The 22,816-nt window shown below is 43.3% G+C and overlaps 2 protein-coding genes across 6 annotated transcripts in view; one reads left to right on the top strand and one right to left on the bottom strand.

Annotated features, from left to right (window-relative positions):
- Positions 1-1,078, top strand: part of vil1 (villin 1) — a 33,557-nt gene extending 32,479 nt beyond the window's left edge. For all 3 annotated transcript variants that reach the window (XM_046359750.1, XM_046359729.1, XM_046359739.1), the window contains exon 20: positions 97-1,078. In XM_046359750.1, the coding sequence (XP_046215706.1) occupies positions 97-210 (114 nt within the window). In that variant the 3' untranslated portion in view covers positions 211-1,078. The remainder of the gene's footprint in view (positions 1-96) is intronic.
- On the bottom strand, positions 861-22,307 carry zgc:66484 (uncharacterized protein LOC327557 homolog). Of its 3 annotated transcripts, none has more exons than XM_046359777.1 (4): positions 22,158-22,307; positions 3,163-4,355; positions 2,470-2,659; positions 861-1,712 (listed from the first exon to the last, which is right to left on the bottom strand). In XM_046359777.1, the coding sequence occupies exons 1-4, from the start codon at positions 22,176-22,178 to the stop codon at positions 1,575-1,577; spliced, it is 1,542 nt and encodes a 513-aa protein (XP_046215733.1). In that variant the 5' UTR covers positions 22,179-22,307; the 3' UTR covers positions 861-1,574. The 3 variants fall into 3 exon arrangements, with proteins under 3 accessions (XP_046215733.1, XP_046215752.1, XP_046215741.1); XM_046359796.1 differs by lacking the exon at positions 22,158-22,307 and adding an exon at positions 20,858-21,244; XM_046359785.1 differs by lacking the exon at positions 22,158-22,307 and adding an exon at positions 5,499-5,812.
- Between the last annotated feature and the right edge of the window lie 509 nt (positions 22,308-22,816).

The raw sequence follows: 22,816 nt of genomic DNA on the forward strand, positions 1-22,816 counted from the left end.
AATCTGTATTTCAGAGTAGCTGCCAGCTAAATGCATGCTTATCGTTCTCACTCATCTATTGGAACATGTACTCTACCATACCTTTATCTTTTCCAGGAGCATCTTTCCAATGATGACTTTGCTCTGATCCTGGGTGTGTCCAGGGTAGACTTCTACTCCATGCCCAACTGGAAGCAGCAGAATTTGAAGAAAGAGAAGGGTCTATTCTAGAAGGAGTATATCTACACTGTGGGCCTCATTTTGACAGTGTGTAATAACGGCACTGTTGTCAAATCTTCTCAAACTCTATTTCAAAAGGAGTTTGGAATGCAAGCGTTTGAAATTCTGCATCTTCAATCTGCACTGTTTTTTTTAATGAGCCCCACTAAAACAAAAGTATATGGAGTATTTCAGACATGGTTGACACTTTTTTTTTGCGTTTTCAAAATGAGGCCCCTCGTGTTTTGTCATCTAGCCTTGCACTTCTACTCTTAGCCAAGAGAGTGTGTGAATGAGTGGGTCGTTCTCAAATAACTGTAAACAACATATTAAAGTGCCTTTAGGTTTAGTCTTGCAAATAATCTATGATTTGTTTTCTTGCTTCTGAAATGTCACTGTTAAAATTTAGGCAATCGAGTTATGAAGATGACATTTGTAGTTGATAGAAAGGATTCTACACATTCTATTATTGGAGATTTAGCATAGGCTTCATTTGCAGCACTTTCCCCCTGAATTGCTAGTTGTGTCACAGAACTATATCTGGATATGTAATGTGGCTGTCAGGAATTTCAAAATAAGTAGAATATGATGTTGGTTCTATACTTTATGTCCACGATTAGCCTTAATATTGAAAACATATCTGCAAAAATATATTTGCAATCTTCAGAGGACCACAAGGGCTTAGTTTATTAGTAGGTACTTTGTGTTTCATAATATACATGTTGAGATGTAACGTATCAATGAAATTATGACTGTCAAATGGAGATATCTATTGGGGTATTTTGTTTTTTGCTATGTTGGTTAAGCAGATGAATACATCTCTATGAAGATCCTTCATTTGCAATGCTACAATGACAGTCAATAAAGACCCTATTCCCCAGTTTGTGTTTTCAATACCTTCAGCAAATCATAATGAATCATACTGATATGTGCATCAAATTTGAATGTGAAAACAAATGGCAGTGTGGCATATCTAATTGGGATCCAATTAATATATTCATCCCACAAAAAATGTATTTGTCAACAACAAAAAAGGTGTCATTTAAAATTACAGCTAAGGTTTCAAGTTACACGAAAAAAGGAAAAAGGTCATTACATTATGAGTCAGGCAATCTTAGTATGCTAACCAATCCCTAAAAGAAAGAACTGATACTGTGACATACAACTACAATTACAAAGCACTTCAACTTTAACACAATCGCATGATGGTGACCAAAGTCCACAGCTGAATCCATAGTGGCGACATTCATAGTGGCTAATGATTTCAAGCAGCTGCTTACTAGATATCGAAAACAATTCATGGTAATTTAATCAGTATTAGTAACCTGCTGACAAGCTAGAGTTCTTAGTAAATGAGGCATTTTGTGTATCACTCGTTAGAGGAATCGGGGCTCACTATTGGCGTAATGGTCAATGAGTCTTTGTGCTTCTCTGATGCCCGTCATGTAGGCCCCATGAGTGGTGGTGTAGAAGTTCACGTGGGTGGCCTCGCCAGCAAACAGCACCTGAAGAGGCTGAACATACAGAGACCAGAGTAGAGGTCAATTCGGGGAGTAAGTTGAAATTCTATTCATCAATTGAAAAATCTTCATAGAAAACAATGGATAATTTCCATTTCATGAATATCATTTTAATTCACTGAATTGACTGACTAAATTGAAAACTGAATTGACCCCAGGACTGACAGACACAAACACACAACTGACAGACACAAACACACAAACTTTGGTCCCTGAGTATTATCTTTACTGTAAATCACGTGTATATTGTGCAATTCTACAACGCATCGTTACAAAAAGAGAGGTCACAGTCTACAAAGCACCACCAACTCAGTTGGTATTTGGTATATGATATTGGCTTCAATTGCAGATACTGAACAAAAATATCTCCTGCATAAAATCTGATTAAGGGTCAGCTTGCCGACCATAAAATGAATATTGACTGAGATCATTCTGAGTGATACCGTGGCTTAATTGATGTCGTCTCAAATGCAAGTTAGCTAACTTAAGAGACATATCGCTGGTTCATACACTTACAAACTTGACTGTGTGTGTACCAATATTAGCCATGTCAAACTACTGTACATGCTTACTAACATGTTATTAGGAAGTAGGTATGTCAAAGATATTAGTTATTGCAATCATGAGCAGTTAGAAGCATGCTTAATGTTACTAGAAGCTATCTTCATTTTAAAGTGTTGCCAACTGTACATGAAAGTTGTTGTCAGAATCATGTGCGCTCCGGAAGGGTTGTGAACGTCATGTACTGTACCTTTGCCTGTGAGTATCCAGCCTCACAGGGCAAAGGAAGAGGGGCTGCCAGGGCTGTGTGTTCCCTCACAGCGTCCACTCCTGGAGGGGGGTACGTATATGACCCACGGACAAAACGCTCACTCCCCCACTTGGACATCAGGACCTGGGCTGGCTCGGGTACTGACCAGCCAGTGAAGGACCTGAGCATTCTGTCAAAACACAAGCCTGATTGTTACTCATCCTAAACATTCTCACACAGTTTGCCAAAAGAATAGCTGACTAATGATGGGATTAAAAGTGATGACTGTGTGTTTCTGATTTAATTCTTCATGCATGCATTCTCACAGTTTTTTTTGCTTTGTGAGCAATAGCTCATGCTTGAATGTTGCAAAATAGGTTGTTTAAAAATAAGAATAGCTTATTTTACTTAGAGTTTTCGTCATAAAGTCACTTTTGTCATCAAGCACAAAACAATAGCAGAATAAAATGTCCTTAAATATTAGTGTGGTAAACCATTGTAGGGTATTTAAGGGCATTAAAAGCATGGAATCTGAGGCCATCTACAGACACCACCTTGAAGGCAGGGTGAAAGGTTCAACATGAATGTCACATATCTCAGTGATGAGATATGATGGCCACAACTCTCTCCCACACACTTGATGATTGAACCTTTGACCTGTGCACCTGATTGATAAACAGACCTGATACACACCTTACACACACCTCTCCCACTATCTTCTCGTCCAGGCTCTCCATGTGTCGGGCCTCCCGGCCTGTGATCCAGCCGCAGAGGACTGTGGGATGGCGGGCCACCGTGTCAAAGCCACAGATCTTCTTATACCACATGTCTCTCCAGGCACCACCCTCTGACTGAGAGTGCTGGTATACCTCCTCATCCTCGGGCCCAGCGTCCCACACCAGCTGGATTCCGGCACAGTCCTGGGGCCAGAACCTGTCCTCGAACCGCAGGTAAATCTTGTCCACTGTGCCGAAGCCCAGTCTCTCAATGGCGTCGGCCTTGGACTTGGGGAGGGCTGGCTCAAACATGGCCACTGCATTCTCTTTAAGGAAGCCTAAAGGGACGGTCACGATGACGTGGTCTGCCATGAAGCACTGGCCCCCCTGGCACAGCACTCTGACTGGACGGGTGTGGTTCTTCTCCTCCTGCAGGGCCCAGTGGATGCTGTGTACTGGCCTGTCACACAGCAAGGCTCCAGGCGGAAGGTTGTCCAAGAGGGTGTCTGCTAGGGCCTGATAGCCTCCGGGGCCCAGAGAATTGAAGAAGCCCCCCTCCAAGGCCACATAGTGACCCAGCTGCGAGGCAGACACCTCATAGAGGGAGGAGCTGGCCTCATCCGTGCATTCGCTCCTCTTGCACCACTCGAATACCCTCGGGCCGTCCTCCAAGGCCGCCAGGGGTGACTGGGCAAACTCCTCGTCCAGGTAGCCCCCCAGGCTCTGACTGCTGTGCCTAGGCTCCAACTCTGATTCGAAGGCCCTGGAGGTGAGCCCGCTGAAAAAGGAACACACCTGCTCCACCTCGTCCACCGGAAGCTGTCGCCTGCTTTCCCGGAAGAAGTAGTCCCTAGGGGTGACAGAGCCTGGCAGGCACATGATGCTGGCTGAGCCTCTCTCCTCCAGCAGCAGGCCCTGCTCCTGGGCTAGCAGGAAGAGAGGGTTGGCCTCCTGACCGTGGATCCAGTTGGCCCCCAGCTCAATTACATTCTGGCCAAAGGGTCTTGTGGTGTAGACCCGGCCTCCGGGCCTGCCCATAGCCTCTAGGACTTGGATGTGCCGAAAGCCAGCTTTCACCAGGGTGGAAGCTGCAGATAAGCCTGATAGACCAGCACCAACCACCACTACTCTGGCAGCACTCTGTGGACTCATTCTGCAGTGAGCTGTCTCCTGAGGGAAGGAGGTGAGAAGGGTACAGTTTTTGCCCTGTCACCATAGAATTGCTTGGGACACATTCCTTCACCAAAAACTAAACCTTCCAATTGCATGCTGTATTTGTGCAGCTGTTTAACAACAAATAATAGACCATTTCAGTTGCTCAAAAGTTTAGCCAAAAATGTAAGGTACAGTGGGGTAAGTCATGCGAAAGGTTTAGTTGAGTCACTCTTTGTTTCTGGGAAACTATACACAAAATTAATCATGTGACCAAATATTTAAGAAGATGTCATCATGTTATGGAGTCTGTGAAGGAAGAAACCACATGGAAGAATTGAGGTAAAAAAATGTATTAATCAAGTCCAATGAATGTATTGTGTTATAGGTTTCATGATGCTTGTATCTAAGCCAAAATACATAGTCTTAAAACTGTTTCATACATTAGTTGGGAGTCTCTATAAGCTACGAGATGAGGTCCTAAACCTATCACGAAAGTTTATCCTTGTAGCTATGTGGGCTAATATAGTCAAAATGGTTGCTTTGGGGTCAATTGTGCCCTTTGGCGAGTTGAGCCAATGGCTAATCAATATAACCCATACAAATGAATACATTTTGTTCGTTTTATGCATAATATGAATAGTATTTTGAAGACACCTCGCATTTGTTTGATTCAAGTTGCCTCTAAGCCACACTTGAAGTGTTTTATTCCCAGGCATAATGCAAGGCATTATGGCTGGGATATGAGTTCACACCCGGGCCTGAGCCTATGTTAAAAGTGTACAAAAAAAATACAATTTATCGCCGAGACCGAGCGCTGAGTGTCCTGGTGGGCGTAGTTCTTCCTGATGTCGTATTACCTCTAGGTGTCGACTCAGTCTGCTCAGATTGCAATACACTATTTTGGTCAATTCTGTTTTCCCGGTTAAATTTGTCCTGGTTTTCGAGTCTTCCTCGTTTTTTCATGTTTTCACTCTCAAAATCACAACAATGCTTAAAACCACATCAGGAGCACGTTTGAGTTCTGGGAACAATCAATACAGTACATTTGGAGGGTGTAGTTGCCCTTTAATTCAATTGCTCGCTTAGCGAGAACGGGTTGTGTTTGGCTAGCGATGTTTTTGAACTCTACAATGTACAGTGTGTCAATTTCTCTCATACCTAGCGCCGAGACTCCTAGTGGGCATAGTTCTTCCTGATGTCGTACGCTGTCAGCCTCGACGGTAATACACTCGTGTCCCCTCCATGGACTGACATACATAAAGCATCCTTCATTCTGTCTGCGAAGGCATCGGTTTCCTCCTTAACTAGATTTAATAGCTCGTCTATGGAACAAAATATGGGAAATTTGCGTACTATACTGTTAATAAAACACACATGTTCACCACCATGTATGTGGCTAATGCTACTTCCTGATGTTGTGGTGCGTGTTCAGCCAGTGGTAAACAAGACTCACGAGGTGTACAACATCCGGAAGTTGTCAGAATTTTTTAAAAAAAAATTAACCGAAAAGCCATTAAGTCTAGTTCAGAAGGAAACCGAAGCAAGTTTTCACAACCTTGTACGTGGCTTGATTCATTGCGTCCTTCACAAAGACAAATCTTCCCGATTCCAGCCTTGCTGAAGCACCCACAGATCGTTACCGATCCTCCACCAAATTTCACAGTGGGTGCGAGACCTGGAGAGGCCTACATACAAGCCACAGTGTCTCACACCCACTGTGAAATTTGGTGGACGAAGAAAACATGCTTCCTTCTGCTCTGGCAATATTTGGGATAAATGTTGTCAGTAGTTGATAGAATAAAATGTAAATGTTAATTTTACCCAAACACATACCTATAAATAGTCAAATGCAGTGGTCTCTTAATTCTTTCCAGAGCTGTGTACTTTTCATAGTCATGGTACGCTTTGTATAAAATTGAAAGTAAAAAATACATTTAAAAAATAACTACATTTCAACAACAAACAAAAAGTGAATTTTTATCCATCCTCCCCGATTCAGAATATATCATTTTCATCGTCATGGCAAGCTCTGTCTAAGAGCTAATGAAGATTAAAAGCCGGAAAAGAAAACATATCAACATTTCCATCCCAAAAAAGCAATTAATCTTGTTCCCTACATCTTAACCCTACAGCACACAATGGCATTCGAGACGATTCTGTGCTTCCAACTTTGTGGCAACAGTTTGGGGAAGGCCCTTTCCTGTTTCAGCATGACAATGCCTCTGTGCACAAAGCGAGGCCCATACAGAAATGGTTTGTCAAGATCGGTGAGGAAGAACATTACATTACATTACATTACATTTAAGTCATTTAGCAGACGCTCTAATGACTTGACTGGCTTGCACAGAAACCTGACCTCAACCCCATTGAACACCTTTGGGATGAATTGGAACACACAGACTGCGAGCCAGGCCAAATAGGCCAACATCAGTTTCCGACCTCACTAATTCTCTTGTGGCTGAACAGAAGCAACTCCCCGCAGCAATGTTCCAACATCTAACTGCATGTTAGGGACTGAAAGAAAACAGACAGCCTGTGAGCTTTGCACACTCTTGGCATTCTCTCAACCAGCTTCACCTGGAATGCTTTTCCAACAGTCTTGAACGAGTTCCCACATATGCTGAGCACTTGTTGGCTGCTTTTCCTTCCCTCTGTGGTCCAACTCATCCCAAACCATCTCAATTGGGTTGAGGTCGGGGGATTGTGGAGGCCAGGTCATCTGATGCAGCACTTCATCACTCTCCTTTTATGTCAAATAGCCCTTACACCGCCTGGAGGTGTGTTGGGTCATTGTCCTGTTGAAAAACAAATGGTCCCACTAAGTTCAAACCAGATATGATGGCAGAATGCTGTAATAGCCATGCTGTTTATGTGTACCTTGAATTGTAAATAAATCACAGACAATGTCACCAGCAAAGCACCATCACATGCTCCTCCTCCATGCTTCACGGTGGGAACCACACATGCGGAGATCATCCATTCACCTACTCTGCATCTCACAAAGACACGGCGGTTGAAACCAAGCATCTCAAACTTGGACTCATCAGACCAAAGGATAAATTTCCACCAGTCTAATGTCCATTGCTCATGTTTATTGGCCCAAATAAGTCTCCTCTTCTTATTGGTGTCCTTTAGTAGTGGTTTCTTTGCAGGAATTCGACCATGAAGGCCTGATTTATGCAGTCGCCTCTGAACAGTTGATGTTGAGATGTGTCTGTTACTTGAACACTCTGTGAAGCACTTATTTGGGCTGCAATTTCTGAGGCTGGTAACTCTAATGAACTTATCCTCTACAGCAGAGTTAATTCTGGATCTTCTTTTCCTGTGGCGATCCTCATGAGAGCCAGTTTCATCATAGCGCTTGATGGTTTTTGCAACTGCACTTGAAGAAACTTTCAAAGTTCTTGAAATATTATGGATTGACTGACCTTCATGTCCTGAAGTAATGATGAATTGTTGTTTCTCTTTTCTTATTTAAGCTGTTCTTGCCATAATATGGATTTGGTCTTTTACCTAATAAGGCCATCTTCTATATAACCCTACCTTGTCATAACACAACTGATTGGCTCAAACACATTAAGAAAGTAAGAAATTCCACAAATTATCTTTTAATAAGGCACACCTGTTAATTGAAATGCATTCCAGGTGACTACCTCGTGAAGCTGGTTGAAAGAATGCCAAGAGTGTACAAAACTGTCATCAAGGCAAAGGGTGGCTCCTTTGAAGAATCTCAAACATAAAATATATTTTGATCTGTTTAAAACTTGTTTGGTTACTACATGATTCCATATGTGATTTTAGAGTTTTGATATTTTCACTGTTATTCTACAATGTGGAAAAATAAAGGAAAACAGTGGAATGAGTAGTGTGTCCAAACTTTTGACTGGTAACTTTATTTTTCCTAGCATCTATGCGGAGCAATACTGGTAAGGGAGAACAGGAGCGACTGGAGAAGAAAAGGAAATAAGGAAGAAAGTGGAGCATATTATTAAGAAACATTGGAGTGGAGGATAACACAGGCCTTCTAAAAGACCTAGTGAAGGAGAAGATAATGGACAAGAAAAAAAGGAAAGCCGTGGAAACGTTTGAGGGAATATGGAATTCTTTAAAATAAAATGTAACCTTTATTTTACTAGGCAAGTCAGTTAAGAACAAATTCTTATTTTCAATGACAGCCTAGGAACAGTGGGTTAACTGCCTGTTCAGGGGCAGAACGACAGATTTTGTACATTGTCAGCTCTGGGATTTGAACTTGCAACCTTTCGGTTATTAGTCCAATGCTCTAACCACTAGGCTACCCTGAATGAGGGATTTCACAGAACTTTTGGAAGAACTTTAGGAAATGGAGTAGGACGAGTGTGAAGATGAATTAGATGTGGTGGCAGGTGCAGTGATGACTGTTGAGAAGAAGTTGAGTGTAGAGGGAAGCAGTGTGACAAGGAAGGTTGGTTTCATGTACAAAAAAAGGGATAAGTGTTTCAGTAGCTCAGTGATGGGCCCTGACGAGAGTGTGGATGAAGTTCCTGCAGTGAGGACCACCAAGGTCGTGTCCGAGGATGTAAAGGATGATTCTGGGCCAGCGCGAGTGATATTTGTGTAGAGAATGGTTGAGTGGAGAAGAGGTTCGAGACTGTTGAGTTGGTGAAAGTAATTCGGAGTGGATTAGGGATGATTTGTTGTGTTTCTTCAGCCCAGAGGGAGCGGGTGCTCCGGGTCACGCGATTAGAGACAATAAATGTGACTTGCTTTGATCTCCAGAGCAGGGCACCTTTGAAAGGAGTGATAACGTGGTTAGCATTAAATGTTGGGGAAGATCAGTTGAAAGTGAAGATTCCCGGTGTCTGTTCGCTATTTGTTGCGACCAAGGTTGGGTAGGTGACTTTCTAAATGTAATCTGCTAGTTACTAGTTACCTGTCCAAAATTGTAATCAGTTACGTAACTTTTAGATTATCCAAACTCAGTAACAATCTGATTACATTCAGTTACTTTTAGATTATCCTCCCCTTTAGAGGCATTAGAATAAGATAAAAATGTATGTTACCAATTGAACGACACCTATCGCAGAATAAATCAATGTTCAAGTTTACATAGCTGGCCATATATGGATGTACAATTTTACTTTATTGGTTGGTTATGTAGGCTGCTTTTAACCCATTACCTTCTACATAATACGATTAAATTATAAATTACATCTTTACATTAAAAACCAAAGTCTATCAGAATTACAGTCATTCCAGTAAATGTTATACCCCTTGATCTTCAAGAATAGGACTTGGAAATATGGAAGTATAGATTATCCAAATTGCTTTACCTGAGCATAACCCCAAAACTAAGGACTTATTAGCCAGGCCTACTCTGTTGCATATGATTTTGTTGTCATGGAGGACTGATTGGCCTCACTGGTTCGAGTTGAAAAAAATGCTGCGCTCATGGAATGGCATGCTTTGGGCACTACTGAAAAGTGCTATTTACATGTGAAAAATGAATGCCATGTGCTGCATTTGCTACAGGCCTATTGTTTATCTTTCTGTTGGTGACACTTTGATATCTTGATAATATGCAGCTGTTTAAAGGGCAAATCCACATATGAAGCCCTGACCTCAATCCTTTAGAAAATTTGTGGACAGAACTGAAAAATCATGTGCGAGCAAGGAGGCCTACACACCTGACTCAGTTACACCAGCTCGGTCAGGAAGAAGGGGACAAAATTCACCCAACTTATTGTGGGAAGCTTGTGGAAGGTTACCCGAAACGTTTGACCCAACTTAAACAATTTGAAGGCAATGCTACCAAATACCAATTGAGTGTATGTAAACTTCTGACCCACTGGGAATGTGATGAAAGAAATAAAAGCTGAAATAAATTATTCTCTCTATTATTCTGACTTTTCACATTCTTAAAATAAAGTGGTGATCTAACTGACCTAAAACATGGCCTTTTACTGGGATTAAATATCTGGAATTGTGAAAAACTGAGTTTAAATGTATTTGGCTAAGGTGTATGTAAACGTCCGACATCAACCGTTGTAGCTCCCTTCAGTAACCACGAGCACAACCGTTCCTTGATTTTAACTGGCGGCTTTATTCTGTAGTTTTAGTCAGAATTATCACCTTCCGTGAGAACTATAAAGTAAATGAAGAATACAGTTAAGCACACTCTTACAACCTTATCTTACGAGTGACTTATTAGCTTGGTATAACTCTGAAGTGCTTACATACATAACAGTTTAACCGGCGTTATAACGGGTTCAGATTAAACACATGAATAAAGGAAAAAATACCTCATTGGCTGCTTATTACAGAAGGGAGGAAATCAAACTTCACACTTATTATTCCTGGCATGAATTCACACTTCATCCTAACATACACTCTTCAACCTTTATGAACTACACCCGATGACATGAAAACTTAACTAACGCTAAGGATCGCCTTCTCTCCAAAAGTGTGTTGCTACAATAAGTATCCCCGTTACAACAGTATTAGCTACGTAGTTCCGCTTGTATTATCATTTCCCCCACACAGCGGACACATAAACAATTCAAACAAAAGACAACGACATAACCTGTAAGTCTAACTGTCAGTTACACTCCCACCAATCACCGGTGATTTCTGTGAAAGGGGTCTGCAGGTTTCTTGATCGGCTTCCAGGAGGGTGACTGTCTTATGGATGGGCCTCTCCAGATAGGTGGGTTTGGTGATGCGTTTACCTCTCTCATCTAGGGTTGAGTCGCTGATCAGTAACTTGAATCTTCTCACCCGGCCATCCTGTCCTGGGTACACTTCTGTAACCTTTGCCAATTTCCACTGGTTGCGTGGTGCAGTATCATCTTGCAAAATGACAATGTCATTAATCCTTGCGTTTCTTCTGTCTTTACTCCATTTCTGTCTGTGTTGGAAATTTAGGAGGTACTCTTTCTTCCACCTTGTCCAGAATTCATTGGCTAAGAATTGTACTCTGCGCCATCTCTTGCGGAGATAAAGATCTTCCTTGATGAACTGTCCAGGTGGCGGTAAGATAACTGTGGACTTCATTGTTAAGATGTGATTTGGCGTGAGAGGTTCTGGACCTAATGGATCATTCAGATATTCCGTAGTTAGGGGCCTACTATTTAAAATCGCCATGCATTCATAGAGAAAGTTACGCAGAGAAGCGGTGTCGAGTCTTCCGTCTGACTGATCAAGAGTGGATGTTAAGACACTTCGTATCGTGCGGATTTGCCTTTCCCAAACACCACCCATGTGACTTGAAGATGGGGTGTTCATGATAAACTCGCATCCAAGTTCCTTCAGTCGTCTTTGATCCATTTCTTTCAGGGCGTCCACAAACTCGCGTCTTGCGCCAATGAAGTTGCTGCCTTGATCACATCTGATTTGACGAACATTACCACGTATGGCAATGAATGAACGCAGGGAATTGCTAAAAGCGTCAGTGGTTAAGTCATCAAGCATTTCAATGTGAACTGCTCGGGAGCCCATGCAAGTGAGTAGGAGCCCATAACGCTTTAACTCTCTTCTTCCGTCCTTGGCATAGAAAGGTCCAAAGCAGTCCATCCCGCAGTATGTGAAGGGAGGCGTGGTCTCCATGCGTTCCTTCGGAAGATCTGCCATCCTTTGCCCTTCTGTACATCTTCTGAATTTCCTGCATTTCACACATTTGTAGATGTGAGAGGAAACTGCATTGCTGCATCCTAGGATCCATATACCGTTGGATCGCAGCTCATTGATCGTCATTCCACGTCCTTGGTGTCGTACTCTTTCATGATAGTGCTTGACGAGCAGCACTGACAAGTGGCTATCTCTTGGCAGGATTGCGGGATGCTTCACATGGGAATGAAGAGTTGCATGAGCCAAGCGACCTCCCACCCTGAAGATACCTTGCTCATCCAGAAATGGACTCAATTTATGCAACTTGCTTGCTTTATCTTTGGTCTTGATGTCTTTCTGGTGCCTAAAGTTGTGTATCTCATTGGAGAAGGCTGCTTCTTGAACCATCTTTATAATGGTGAGCTCTGCCTCTCTCCTTTCTTCTATGCTTGTAGCTTCACTGGACCTCAATTTTAAGCCTATGGCTTCCTTGACACGTCGTTTGAGCCTGGCAATAGCTTTTACCACTCTTGCCCAGTCTGAGAACTTATGAAGGTGATCTAGTAATGATCTTTCTTCCTTTGCTTGGGTATCATGGACCAGGGATTTCAGCTCTGGATCATTGTCTGAGAACTCTTCCCCCTTGACTTGTCCTTTGGGAAGTTCTTCATGCCAAAGAAAGTCTGGACCTGTGAACCAGTTGGAAGCCATGAGCTGTTCTGATGTGAGACCTCTGGAAGCATGATCCGCAGGATTCTCTTCAGAGGTCACATATCTCCATTGTTCGGGATCTGTGCTTTGCTTAATGCGTTGAATACGGTTAGCTACAAAGACGTGGAATCTTCTGGCTTCATTGTTGATGTAGCCAAGAACTACCTTCGAGTCTGTCCAGAAGTATTCCTGTAGACCTTGTATCTCTAGCTCCCTTTTGAGCATGTCACTTGTTCGAACAGCTACCACCGCTGCTGAAAGTTCCAGTCGTGGTATGGTCGTAAACTTGGAGGGGGCGACTCTCGACTTCCCCATAACTAGGGAGCAATAAACTTCTCCTGCGGTGCTGATTGTTCTGAGGTATGAGTACTCTCCATAACCTGAGGTACTAGCGTCAGAGAAGTGATGGAGCTCATAACTCTGCACCTCCTTGAAACTTGATGGCAAGTAGCTTCGTTGGATCCTTACCTCAGACAAGTTTTGTAGACCTTGGAGCCAGAATTCCCACTGAGAACGTAGGTCATCTGGAAGGGGGTCATCCCAGTCGATTTTGTCACGACACATCCGCTGCAAGATCTGCTTCCCCGGCAGGACAAAGGGTGCCACACACCCAAGCTGATCATATACAGAGGCTACTGTAGACAACACTCCTCTTCTTGTGAGTGGGCGTTCCTTGACAACTACTCTAAACTGGAACTCGTCTGATGCGACACACCACAGTACACCAAGCGCTCTCTCCATGTGTGGTTCACCCAGAGCCATATCCAGGTCTTTGGCACCCTTGGCACGTTCTTCCTTTGGAATTGTGGCTATAACTTCCTTGCTGTTAGAGATAAACTTGTGCAACCGAAGTTTGCCGATGCTGCAAAGCTCTCTTGCTTCATTCACCAGCTGGGCCGCTTCAGCTTCAGACGATACGCTCGTCAACCCATCATCAACATAAAAGTTCCTTTCTATGAACTGGATAGACTTCTCGCTGAAGCTTCCTCGTCCTTCGGCAGCAAGATGTTTGAGACCATAGTTGGCGCAACCAGGAGATGAAGCTGCGCCGAACAAGTGGACCTTCATACGATACACTGAGGGTTGAGACTCTAGATCTCCGTTCTCCCACCAAAGGAACCGTAGATAATCTTGGTCTTCTGCTTTCACATGAAACTGGTGGAACATGTGCTCTACATCACACATGATTGCAACTGGACCCTTACGAAAATGACAAAGGACGCCCAGCAATGTGTTTGTCAACTCTGGACCTGTAAGGAGATGATCATTCAAGGACGTCTCTCGAAACTTAGCTGAGCAGTCAAAGACGACTCGTATCTTCCCAGGCTTTTGTGGGTGATAAACCCCATGGTGCGGGATGTACCATGCTGGATGCTTGTTAATTTCCTCTTTAGAGACCTTCTCAGCATCTCCACAAGCTATAGTCTCTTCCATAAATGCTGTGTAGTCCTTGTAGTACTGCTTGTCTCTCCTTAGCCTCCTTTCCAGGCACTTGAGTCGTGAACTGCACATGTTTTATTGTTCGGCAGATTGGGTCTTTCTTCCTTAAACGGCAGCGGCATCTCATAATGTCCATTGTCCTTACGTCTGATGCCCTCTTTCATTTTCTTCAGGAACCGGATATCCTCTTGAGATATGAGGTCCTCTTCTGCAGCTCTCTCGTTGAAGTCAGATTCAAGCGTCTTGATAATGTCCAGTGTTGTGATTACCTCTCTTACACGTGTTCTACAAACATAGTGTACTTGATTTGTGAGGTTGGAAGAAGATTGAAGGCTTGGCATCACCTGTCTAACGATAACCCGATGACTCACTCCAATAGGGTCGCCATAGTCGATACATGGATTTCCATAGCCGACTATGCTCCAGCCAAGATCTGTTCTCTGAGCAAAAGGCTGATTTCCCTTACCAGACACAATTTCTCTTGGAAGGAGAGCCTGGGAGCAGTTGTAGCCAATTAAGAGACCGAGATCACAGCTCTGTTGAGGAGCAATCTCCTCTGCAATGTGTTCAAGATGAGACCATGCTCTTGCAGTCTCTGGAGTAGGAATATGATCTCTGTTTGCAGGAATAAACTCTCTCGAGTAGGTCGTTGGCAGAGGGATTTTCTTCTCCAAGTAAAGCCCTCTAACCTGCAAACCAGACAGCTTCTGGCAAGGCACAATGGTATTCCTTGAAGCCATTGTAGAGAGTTTCAGTTGGACTGGCTTCTTCCTTGTATTGAGAGCCTTTGTTGTCTCTTCAAGAATAAAAGTGGTGTCGCTCTGGGTGTCAAGAAGTGCATACACAAGAACTTCACGATCTGGCTCACTTGTGGTTGATACCCATACTGGAATGATTGTGGAGGTGTGAGTGTTGTTAATGTCCCTTACGACTCTGTTAGATATGGCCTCACTTGACGCTCTTGTCCCCTTATCTTGTGAGGTCTTCCTATCCCTTAACCTTTCCTTAGTACGATCTTCGTGCAGGCAGGATGGATGCCTCCTCTGACACGTGTCGCAGGTGTTCCTGTTATCACAATCTTTCGAGCGATGCCCAGGCCTTAAACAGCCAAAGCACAATTTATTCTCTTGAACAAACTTCTGTCGCTCTGCGGTGGGCTTATCCATGAACTTCCAGCATTTGTGGAGACAGTGACCTGACTTCTCACAGAAGACACAACTAGTAACCGTATCTTTCTCATCAGAGTTAGTTGCTAATACCCTTGCTCCGGGGCTTTGAATCCTTGGCGTCTTAGGTTTTCCATCTTTGCTTGGTTTCAAAGCATGAAGGGATGTCACAGGATTTCAAGCGATCTTTGCTTCTCTCGTGAGAAACTTCACACTGAAGCTTGGAAAGATCTCAGTTTCTTCTAAGATGTCTATGACCTTTCTATTCCATCTTGAAGTTAGCCAATCTGGAAGTTTAGCGAGGATCTTTTGGTTTTCATTACAGTCATTAAGCACCTCCAGGCCCTTATTCTGAGACATAGCAGCCTCACAGCTGCGAAGAAAGTCTACAAGGTCTCTAAGTTCAAGGCTGTCCTTGGATCCTATCTTAGGCCATGCATTGAGCTTATCTCTGAAGGACTTGGCGATGAGGAATTTGTTTCCGTACCTTTCTTCAGGAATGGTCCATGCAGCATAGTAGGCTGACTCTGTTCCTAACATAAAGTAACTTTCGATGGCATCCTTGGCAGGCCCACCAATATATTTTCTCAAGTAATATATCTTCTCAGTTGCTGGTATGTTCTTCCTAGACCTTAGTGCTGCTTTTGATACCATCGATCACCACATTCTTTTGGAGAGATTGGAAACCCAAATTGGTCTACACGGACATGTTCTGGCCTGGTTTAGGTCTTATCTGTCGGAAAGATATCAGTTTGTCTCTGTGAATGGTTTGTCCTCTGACAAATCAACTGTAAATTTCGGTGTTCCTCAAGGTTCTGTTTTAGGACCACTATTGTTTTCACTATATATTTTACCTCTTGGGGATGTTATTCGAAAACATAATGTAAACTTTCACTGCTTTGCGGATGACACACAGCTGTACATTTCAATGAAACATGGTGAAGCCCCAAAATTGCCCTCGCTAGAAGCATGTGTTTCAGACATAAGGAAGTGGATGGCTGCAAACTTTCTACTATTAAACTCGGACAAAACAGAGATGCTTGTTCTAGGTCCCAAGAAACAAAGAGATCTTCTGTTGAATCTGACAATTAATCTTAATGGTTGTACAGTCGTCTCAAATAAAACTGTGAAGGACCTCGGCGTTACTCTGGACCCTGATCTCTCTTTTGAAGAACATATCAAGACCATTTCGAGGACAGCTTTTTCCCATCTACGTAACATTGCAAAAATCAGAAACTTTCTGTCCAAAAATTATGCAGAAAAATTAATCCATGCTTTTGTCACTTCTAGGTTAGACTACTGCAATGCTCTATTTTCCGGCTACCCGGATAAAGCACTAAATAAACTTCAGTTAGTGCTAAATACGGCTGCTAGAATCCTGACTAGAACCAAAAAATTTGATCATATTACTCCAGTGCTAGCCTCTCTACACTGGCTTCCTGTCAAAGCAAGGGCTGATTTCAAGGTTTTACTGCTAACCTACAAAGCATTACATGGGCTTGCTCCTACCTACCTATCTGATTTGGTCCTGCTGTACATACCTACACGTACGCTACGGTCACAAGACGCAGGCCTCCTAATTGTCCCTAGAATTTCTAAGCAAACAGCTGGAGGCAGGGCTTTCTCCTATAGAGCTCCATTTTTATGGAACGGTCTGCCTACCCATGTCAGAGACGCAAACTCGGTCTCAACCTTTAAGTCTTTACTGAAGACTCATCTCTTCAGTGGGTCATATGATTGAGTGTAGTCTGGCCCAGGAGTGGGAAGGTGAACGGAAAGGCTCTGGAGCAACGAACCGCCCTTGCTGTCTCTGCCTGGCCGGTTCCCCTCTTTCCACTGGGATTCTCTGCCTCTAACCCTGTTACGGGGGCTGAGTCACTGGCTTGCTGGGGCTCTCTCATGCAGTCCCTGGGGGGGGGTGCGTCACCTGGGTGGGTTGATTCACTGTTGTGGTCAGCCTGTCTGGGTTGGCGCCCCCCTTGGGTTGTACCGTGGCGGAGATCTTTGTGGGCTATACTCGGCCTTGTCTCAGGATGGTAAGTTGGTGGTTGAAGATATCCCTCTAGTGGTGTGGGGGCTGTGCTTTGGCAAAGTGGGTGGGGTTATATCCTTCTTGTTTGGCCCTGTCCGGGGGTGTCCTCGGATGGGGCCACAGTGTCTCCTGACCCCTCCTGTCTCAGCCTCCAGTATTTATGCTGCAGTAGTTTATGTGTCAGGGGGCTAGGGTCAGTTTGTTATATCTGGAGTACTTCTCCTGTCCTATTCGGTGTCCTGTGTGAATCTAAGTGTGCGTTCTCTAATTCTCTCCTTCTCTCTTTCTTTCTCTCTCTCGGAGGACCTGAGCCCTAGGACCATGCCCCAGGACTACCTGACATGATGACTCCTTGCTGTCCCCAGTCCACCTGGCCATGCTGCTGCTCCAGTTTCAACTGGCCTGGGCCCTAGGACGATGTCCCAGGACTACCTGACATGATGACTCCTTGCTGTCCCCAGTCCACCTGGCCATGCTGCTGCTCCAGTTTCAACTGTTCTGCCTTACTATTATTCAACCATGCAGGTCATTTATGAACATTTGAACATCTTGGCCACGTTCTGTTATAATCTCCACCCGGCACAGCCAGAAGAGGACTGGCCACCCCACATATGCTCTCTCTAATTCTCTCTTTCTTTCTCTCTCTCGGAGGACCTGAGCCCTAGGACCGTGCCCCAGGACTACCTGACATGATGGCTCCTTGCTGTCCCCAGTCCACCTGACTGTGCTGCTGCTCCAATTTCAACTGTTCTGCCTTATTATTATTCGACCATGCTGGTCATTTATGAACATTTGAACATCTTGGTCATGTTCTGTTATAATCTCTACCCGGCACAGCTAGAAGAGGACTGGCCACCCCACATAGCCCGGTTCCTCTCTAGGTTTCTTCCTAGGTTTTGGCCTTTCTAGGGAGTTTTTCCTAGCCACCGTGCTTTTACACCTGCATTGTTTGCTGTTTGGGGTTTTAGGCTGGGTTTCTGTACAGCACTTTTAGATATCAGCTGATGTACGAAGGGCTATATAAATAAATTTGATTTGGTTTGATTTGATATCAGAGTCTGAAAAGAGACCTTCCAGTCAGTGAACGAGAGTGGTTCTCCATTGAATGTTACTGGCTCTGGTATGGGGAGGCGGCTTTCACACTTTCACTGATTCCGCTAAGTAACCTGAACATGGTCTTGGTGCCATCTTCTTGCTGTGTGCTTGTCACAGCATGTTGTGGTGAGAGACTGTGAAATGAGCTACTTCTGTGCATGACTTCTTTCACAGATTTGCAGTTAGAGAGTAGTTCTCTCTTCTCGTCCTCTGAGTTTTCATCTTGCTCATACACTTGCATTCGCGCCTTGGCAGCATTTCCAGGCGCTCTAACTCTCTACGCTTGTCTTCTAGTGTCCTTCGTCTGGCAGCATTTTCTACCTCTAACTTGACTCGCAGCCTAGCTTCTTCTAAGCTGCATTTCACAGCCTCAGCTTCTTGCTCCGCTGTCCTCTTCTTATCTTCATCTTCGAGTCGCTGAAGCTCTTCTAGTTGGCGTTCTTGCTTAACCATTACTTCTAAAGCTGCTTGGTTAGCAGCAACTTCCGCCGCAGCCTCTTGTCTCTTGACAGATGACACGCTTGAGCGTCTGGAGTTGACCTTTGAGTTGCTTTGAGACTGGGAGGAAGCACTTGAGGGCTGATAATTGAGACTTGACTTATGTGTGAGTTCGGACATGCACAAGGAATTGCTGTCCTTCCAGTGCAACTCTATCTGGTTACTTTGACCTTCTTCCCTGCCTTTTAAATGACACCTTACAGTCTTGATAATAGACATTGTAACTGCTTCACAAGTATCAACTCTGCGTCATATATCGATTTGACGCAAATGTACATAGACAAGGTTTAGCTCTGTAGAGGTATGGCTAATCTTGTTTAAGAGGTCTTCTAGTAGGTCTTCAGAGCAACAGCCTGTCAGTGACAGTTTTGCTTCCTTTACCAGAGCCTTCCACTTCTCATAGCTGACCCTGAAACGATGTTCGAGCTGTCTCCACCTTTCGTCGCGCAGTTCTCTACCCTTTTCAGTTAACCTGCGGACCCTCTCACCTTTTCGTGGCTCTTGTTGTGCTATCTCATTAGCAGCCTCTGTATCATCATTCACTGGCCGAAGTGACTCCACACCAGTCTGGGCCTCTTCCTGCTGTTCTGTTTGTTCTGATGAAGGCTCAAAGTTTGCGAGGTGTTGCTGCAGCTGCTCAACTTGACCCACCCCATCTCTATCACCTTTAGTGAAATTACCTCTTTCTGACATTCTAAATCAAGTCAAATCAATTCTAGCTAAGGTTTGGATAAGTGAGTAGGTAATTTATAATCTAATTCACTGTAATTTAAACCTCAGTACGTGGTATAAACATGTATAATGCTTGTAACAAAGGCTTGAACAAACACCTTACCAAACAATTACACTATTAACTTACAGGTGAAAATATAATTAATAGGTGTACGCTGACCCTTAATGTTTGTGACTATATATTTTTAGTAAGTATCAAATAATATTTTTTCAGTAATACACATACCAGCGATACATTAAGATAGAAAGAGCAAATGCATAATATCAGAGTCTTTATGAAATAAAGACTCCAGTCCTTACGAGTTGTAATCTTAAAGTCTCTTATTAGCTGTTCACAAGGCTAAGACCACCTTCAAACACCTTGACTTGTACTTGCGTGTCTGACTCTCCTGTTAGTCTTGACCTTATGTTGCCTCACGATGTTTCCTTATGTGGAGATTTTCTTCTTAGTTTGCAGGTAGCTGCAAAACTCTTATCTGGCAGATGACAGGGTCTACCAGGATTTGGGAATCTTGTAGACATATTACAGCTGGATGAGATTCTTCTTTCTCTCTTGCTCGTGAAGAGCATTGAGTTCTCACTGCATTGAGTTCTCACGGCAGTTAAAATCAAGGAACGGTTGTGCTCGTGGTTATTGAAGGGAGCTACAGTGAGAACTCATTGGCTGCTTATTACAGAAGGGAGGAAATCAAACTTCACACTTATTATTCCTGGCATGAATTCACACTTCATCCTAACATACACTCTTCAACCTTTATGAACTACACCCGATGACATGAAAACTTAGCTAACGCAGCGCAGGATTGCCTTCCCTCCAAAAGTGTGTTGCTACAATAAGGATCCCCGTTACAACAGTATTAGCTACATAGTTCCGCTTGTATTATCATTTCCCCCACACAGCGGACACATAAACAATTCAAACAAAATACATATATATATATATATATATAGAGCGAGAGAGAGAGAGTCCAAAAATGGATGTAGCAACTACAGATTGCCCCTATAAATGAATCATCAAAACTGGGGGTTGTTGCTAATGTTTCCATTAGGGCTATGGATTTAAAAAAATATCAGCATGAATTAGATTGAGCAAATAGACATTTAGATTGGTGAACAGTCATCCACAACAACCACCATAGCTAGGCGCAAATAGCTAAATGAGAGAGCAGCAGTGTGATTCACATCAATGTGCTATGTAGATATCAATAATAAGTGATATCCGTATCACCTTTAGACTACACCACTGCTGTTGTCCTTACCTCCAAGTATTTATTCAAGTTGATGAATCTTTAGATGCCAACAGCAGTCGCACCACTGTAAGACGTAGCTTGGACTGTAGCCTGGTTACAAAAACCTATTCCTGATCTGTTCCAGCAATCCATCAAACATATTTGGTGTGTCATCATGGTGGTTTCTGACTTGTGCTCAGACATGCTCAAGTGGAACAAACTTAAACTTGAACCTTTTTTCAATGTTGATTTAAATGTCATTGAGAAAACAAAGAAGTGTGAAAGCATTTTTAATACGCTACTCCCCAACCCTGGTTGCGACACAGATCCTGCCGGAGAGCGTTGGAAAATAAGTTGTCTGTTCTGTTGAGTTTTGTTGTAATCTTTGGCAGATAAGGTTAGGGTAGGAAGTGAGAGTTATCCCGTGAAATACTTTGGTATTTAATGGGTCAAATTTATGGGCATGTTGCAGCAGTAAGTAGGAGGGAGAGTCCTAGATGTGAGAAGTGTGCAAGAGCGCATGAGATGATGGAATGTGTAGTTTGGATGTTAGTTGTAGTACAGATAGTGTCTTATGCGGAAGTGGTGAAGAGAGTGGTAGAGGAAGATGGGTACAGGGTGAGGGATCCTGAGAGGATTCCTGCGATTAGGCAGAGACTAATAGAGAGTGATGGGAAGAATACTGTATTTGCTTCAGTAAGGTAGGTTTCTTGGCATTCATAGCTATGGTTGCCAATTGTACTGCATAAATTATTTTATTTTTTAAATCACATTAAATAAAAGGTTGTTGGCAGCAGCAGAGAAATACTTGGGACTGCGAAGTTTTACTGCATAACAGTTGCGGGGGTGTTGAGTGGTAGTGTTATGACTTCACAGACGTTGGTCTGGAGTAGGATTAGATAGGTTAAATAGTGGAATGTGGTGGTGTGGTATAGAGGACTATTTTCCCTATGCTAAGTAGACTAGCTAAAGATGTAGTTTAGAATGTATTGGGCTGTAAGCTAAGGTTTCAGTCAAACAGGCTATACATTTAAGCAATAAGGCACGAAGGGGTGTGGTATATGGCCAATATACCACAGCTAAGGGCTGTTCATATGCACGACGCAATGCGGAGTGCCTGGATACAGCCCTTAGCCGTGGTATATTGGCCATATACCACAATCCCCTGAGGTGCCTTATTGCTATTAGAAACTGGTTACAAATGTAATTAGAGCAGTAAAAATACATGTTTTGTCATATCTGTGGTATACAGTCTGATAGACCACGGCTGCCAGCGAATCAGCATTCAGGGCTCGAATCAAGTTTATAATTGAAAACAATTGCAGCCTACCTGTGTTGATTTCGATAGCATATAGCCTAGGCAGGCTGGGCTGGGAAACTCAAGGACTCAGATTTCAAGAGAGAATACTGTTATGTAGGAAGAACAAGACTAAAGTCTTATAAACTGCTTGGGTGTGTCTACAACTCTCCTCACATTGTTGAGCTAACATAACTGGTTAGTTAAAGTATGGTGGCTCCCGTAGGACATTTTAAGTTGAGTAAAAAGGAACACACAACAATAATATACAAGGGCTACATAGCGACCATAACAAAAACCATAACAAAAACAACTGTTTATATGGATTCTCATGATAATTCAAATTGGCATACGCTACGCACTGTATATGGATTGATGCTCTCTACTCTCTCACGCAAATTCTGACTCCGTTGACAACGCCTCTCCATGTGGTTTCTGCTTTAAATTCTGGACTAAAATCTCACACTGGGTAGGCTAGCCTTTGGACCCATACAGTTTAGCACAGTTAGAACAAGGAGGAGTTCTTCGAATGTCTTCGGTAGTCCTCTTTATAACATGTTATAAAACGCAAAATAAAATGTATCTTGCAGTGGCATCTTAAGAACACTCTGGGATTCTATTTTATTCATTTGTGCACTCCATAATTTGTACATTCATGCATATCCAGACCTCATTACAACTAGCCGAACATG

This window comes from Oncorhynchus gorbuscha, linkage group LG01, assembly GCF_021184085.1.
Source record: "Oncorhynchus gorbuscha isolate QuinsamMale2020 ecotype Even-year linkage group LG01, OgorEven_v1.0, whole genome shotgun sequence".
In the NCBI taxonomy this organism is placed as follows: Eukaryota; Metazoa; Chordata; class Actinopteri; order Salmoniformes; family Salmonidae; genus Oncorhynchus; species Oncorhynchus gorbuscha.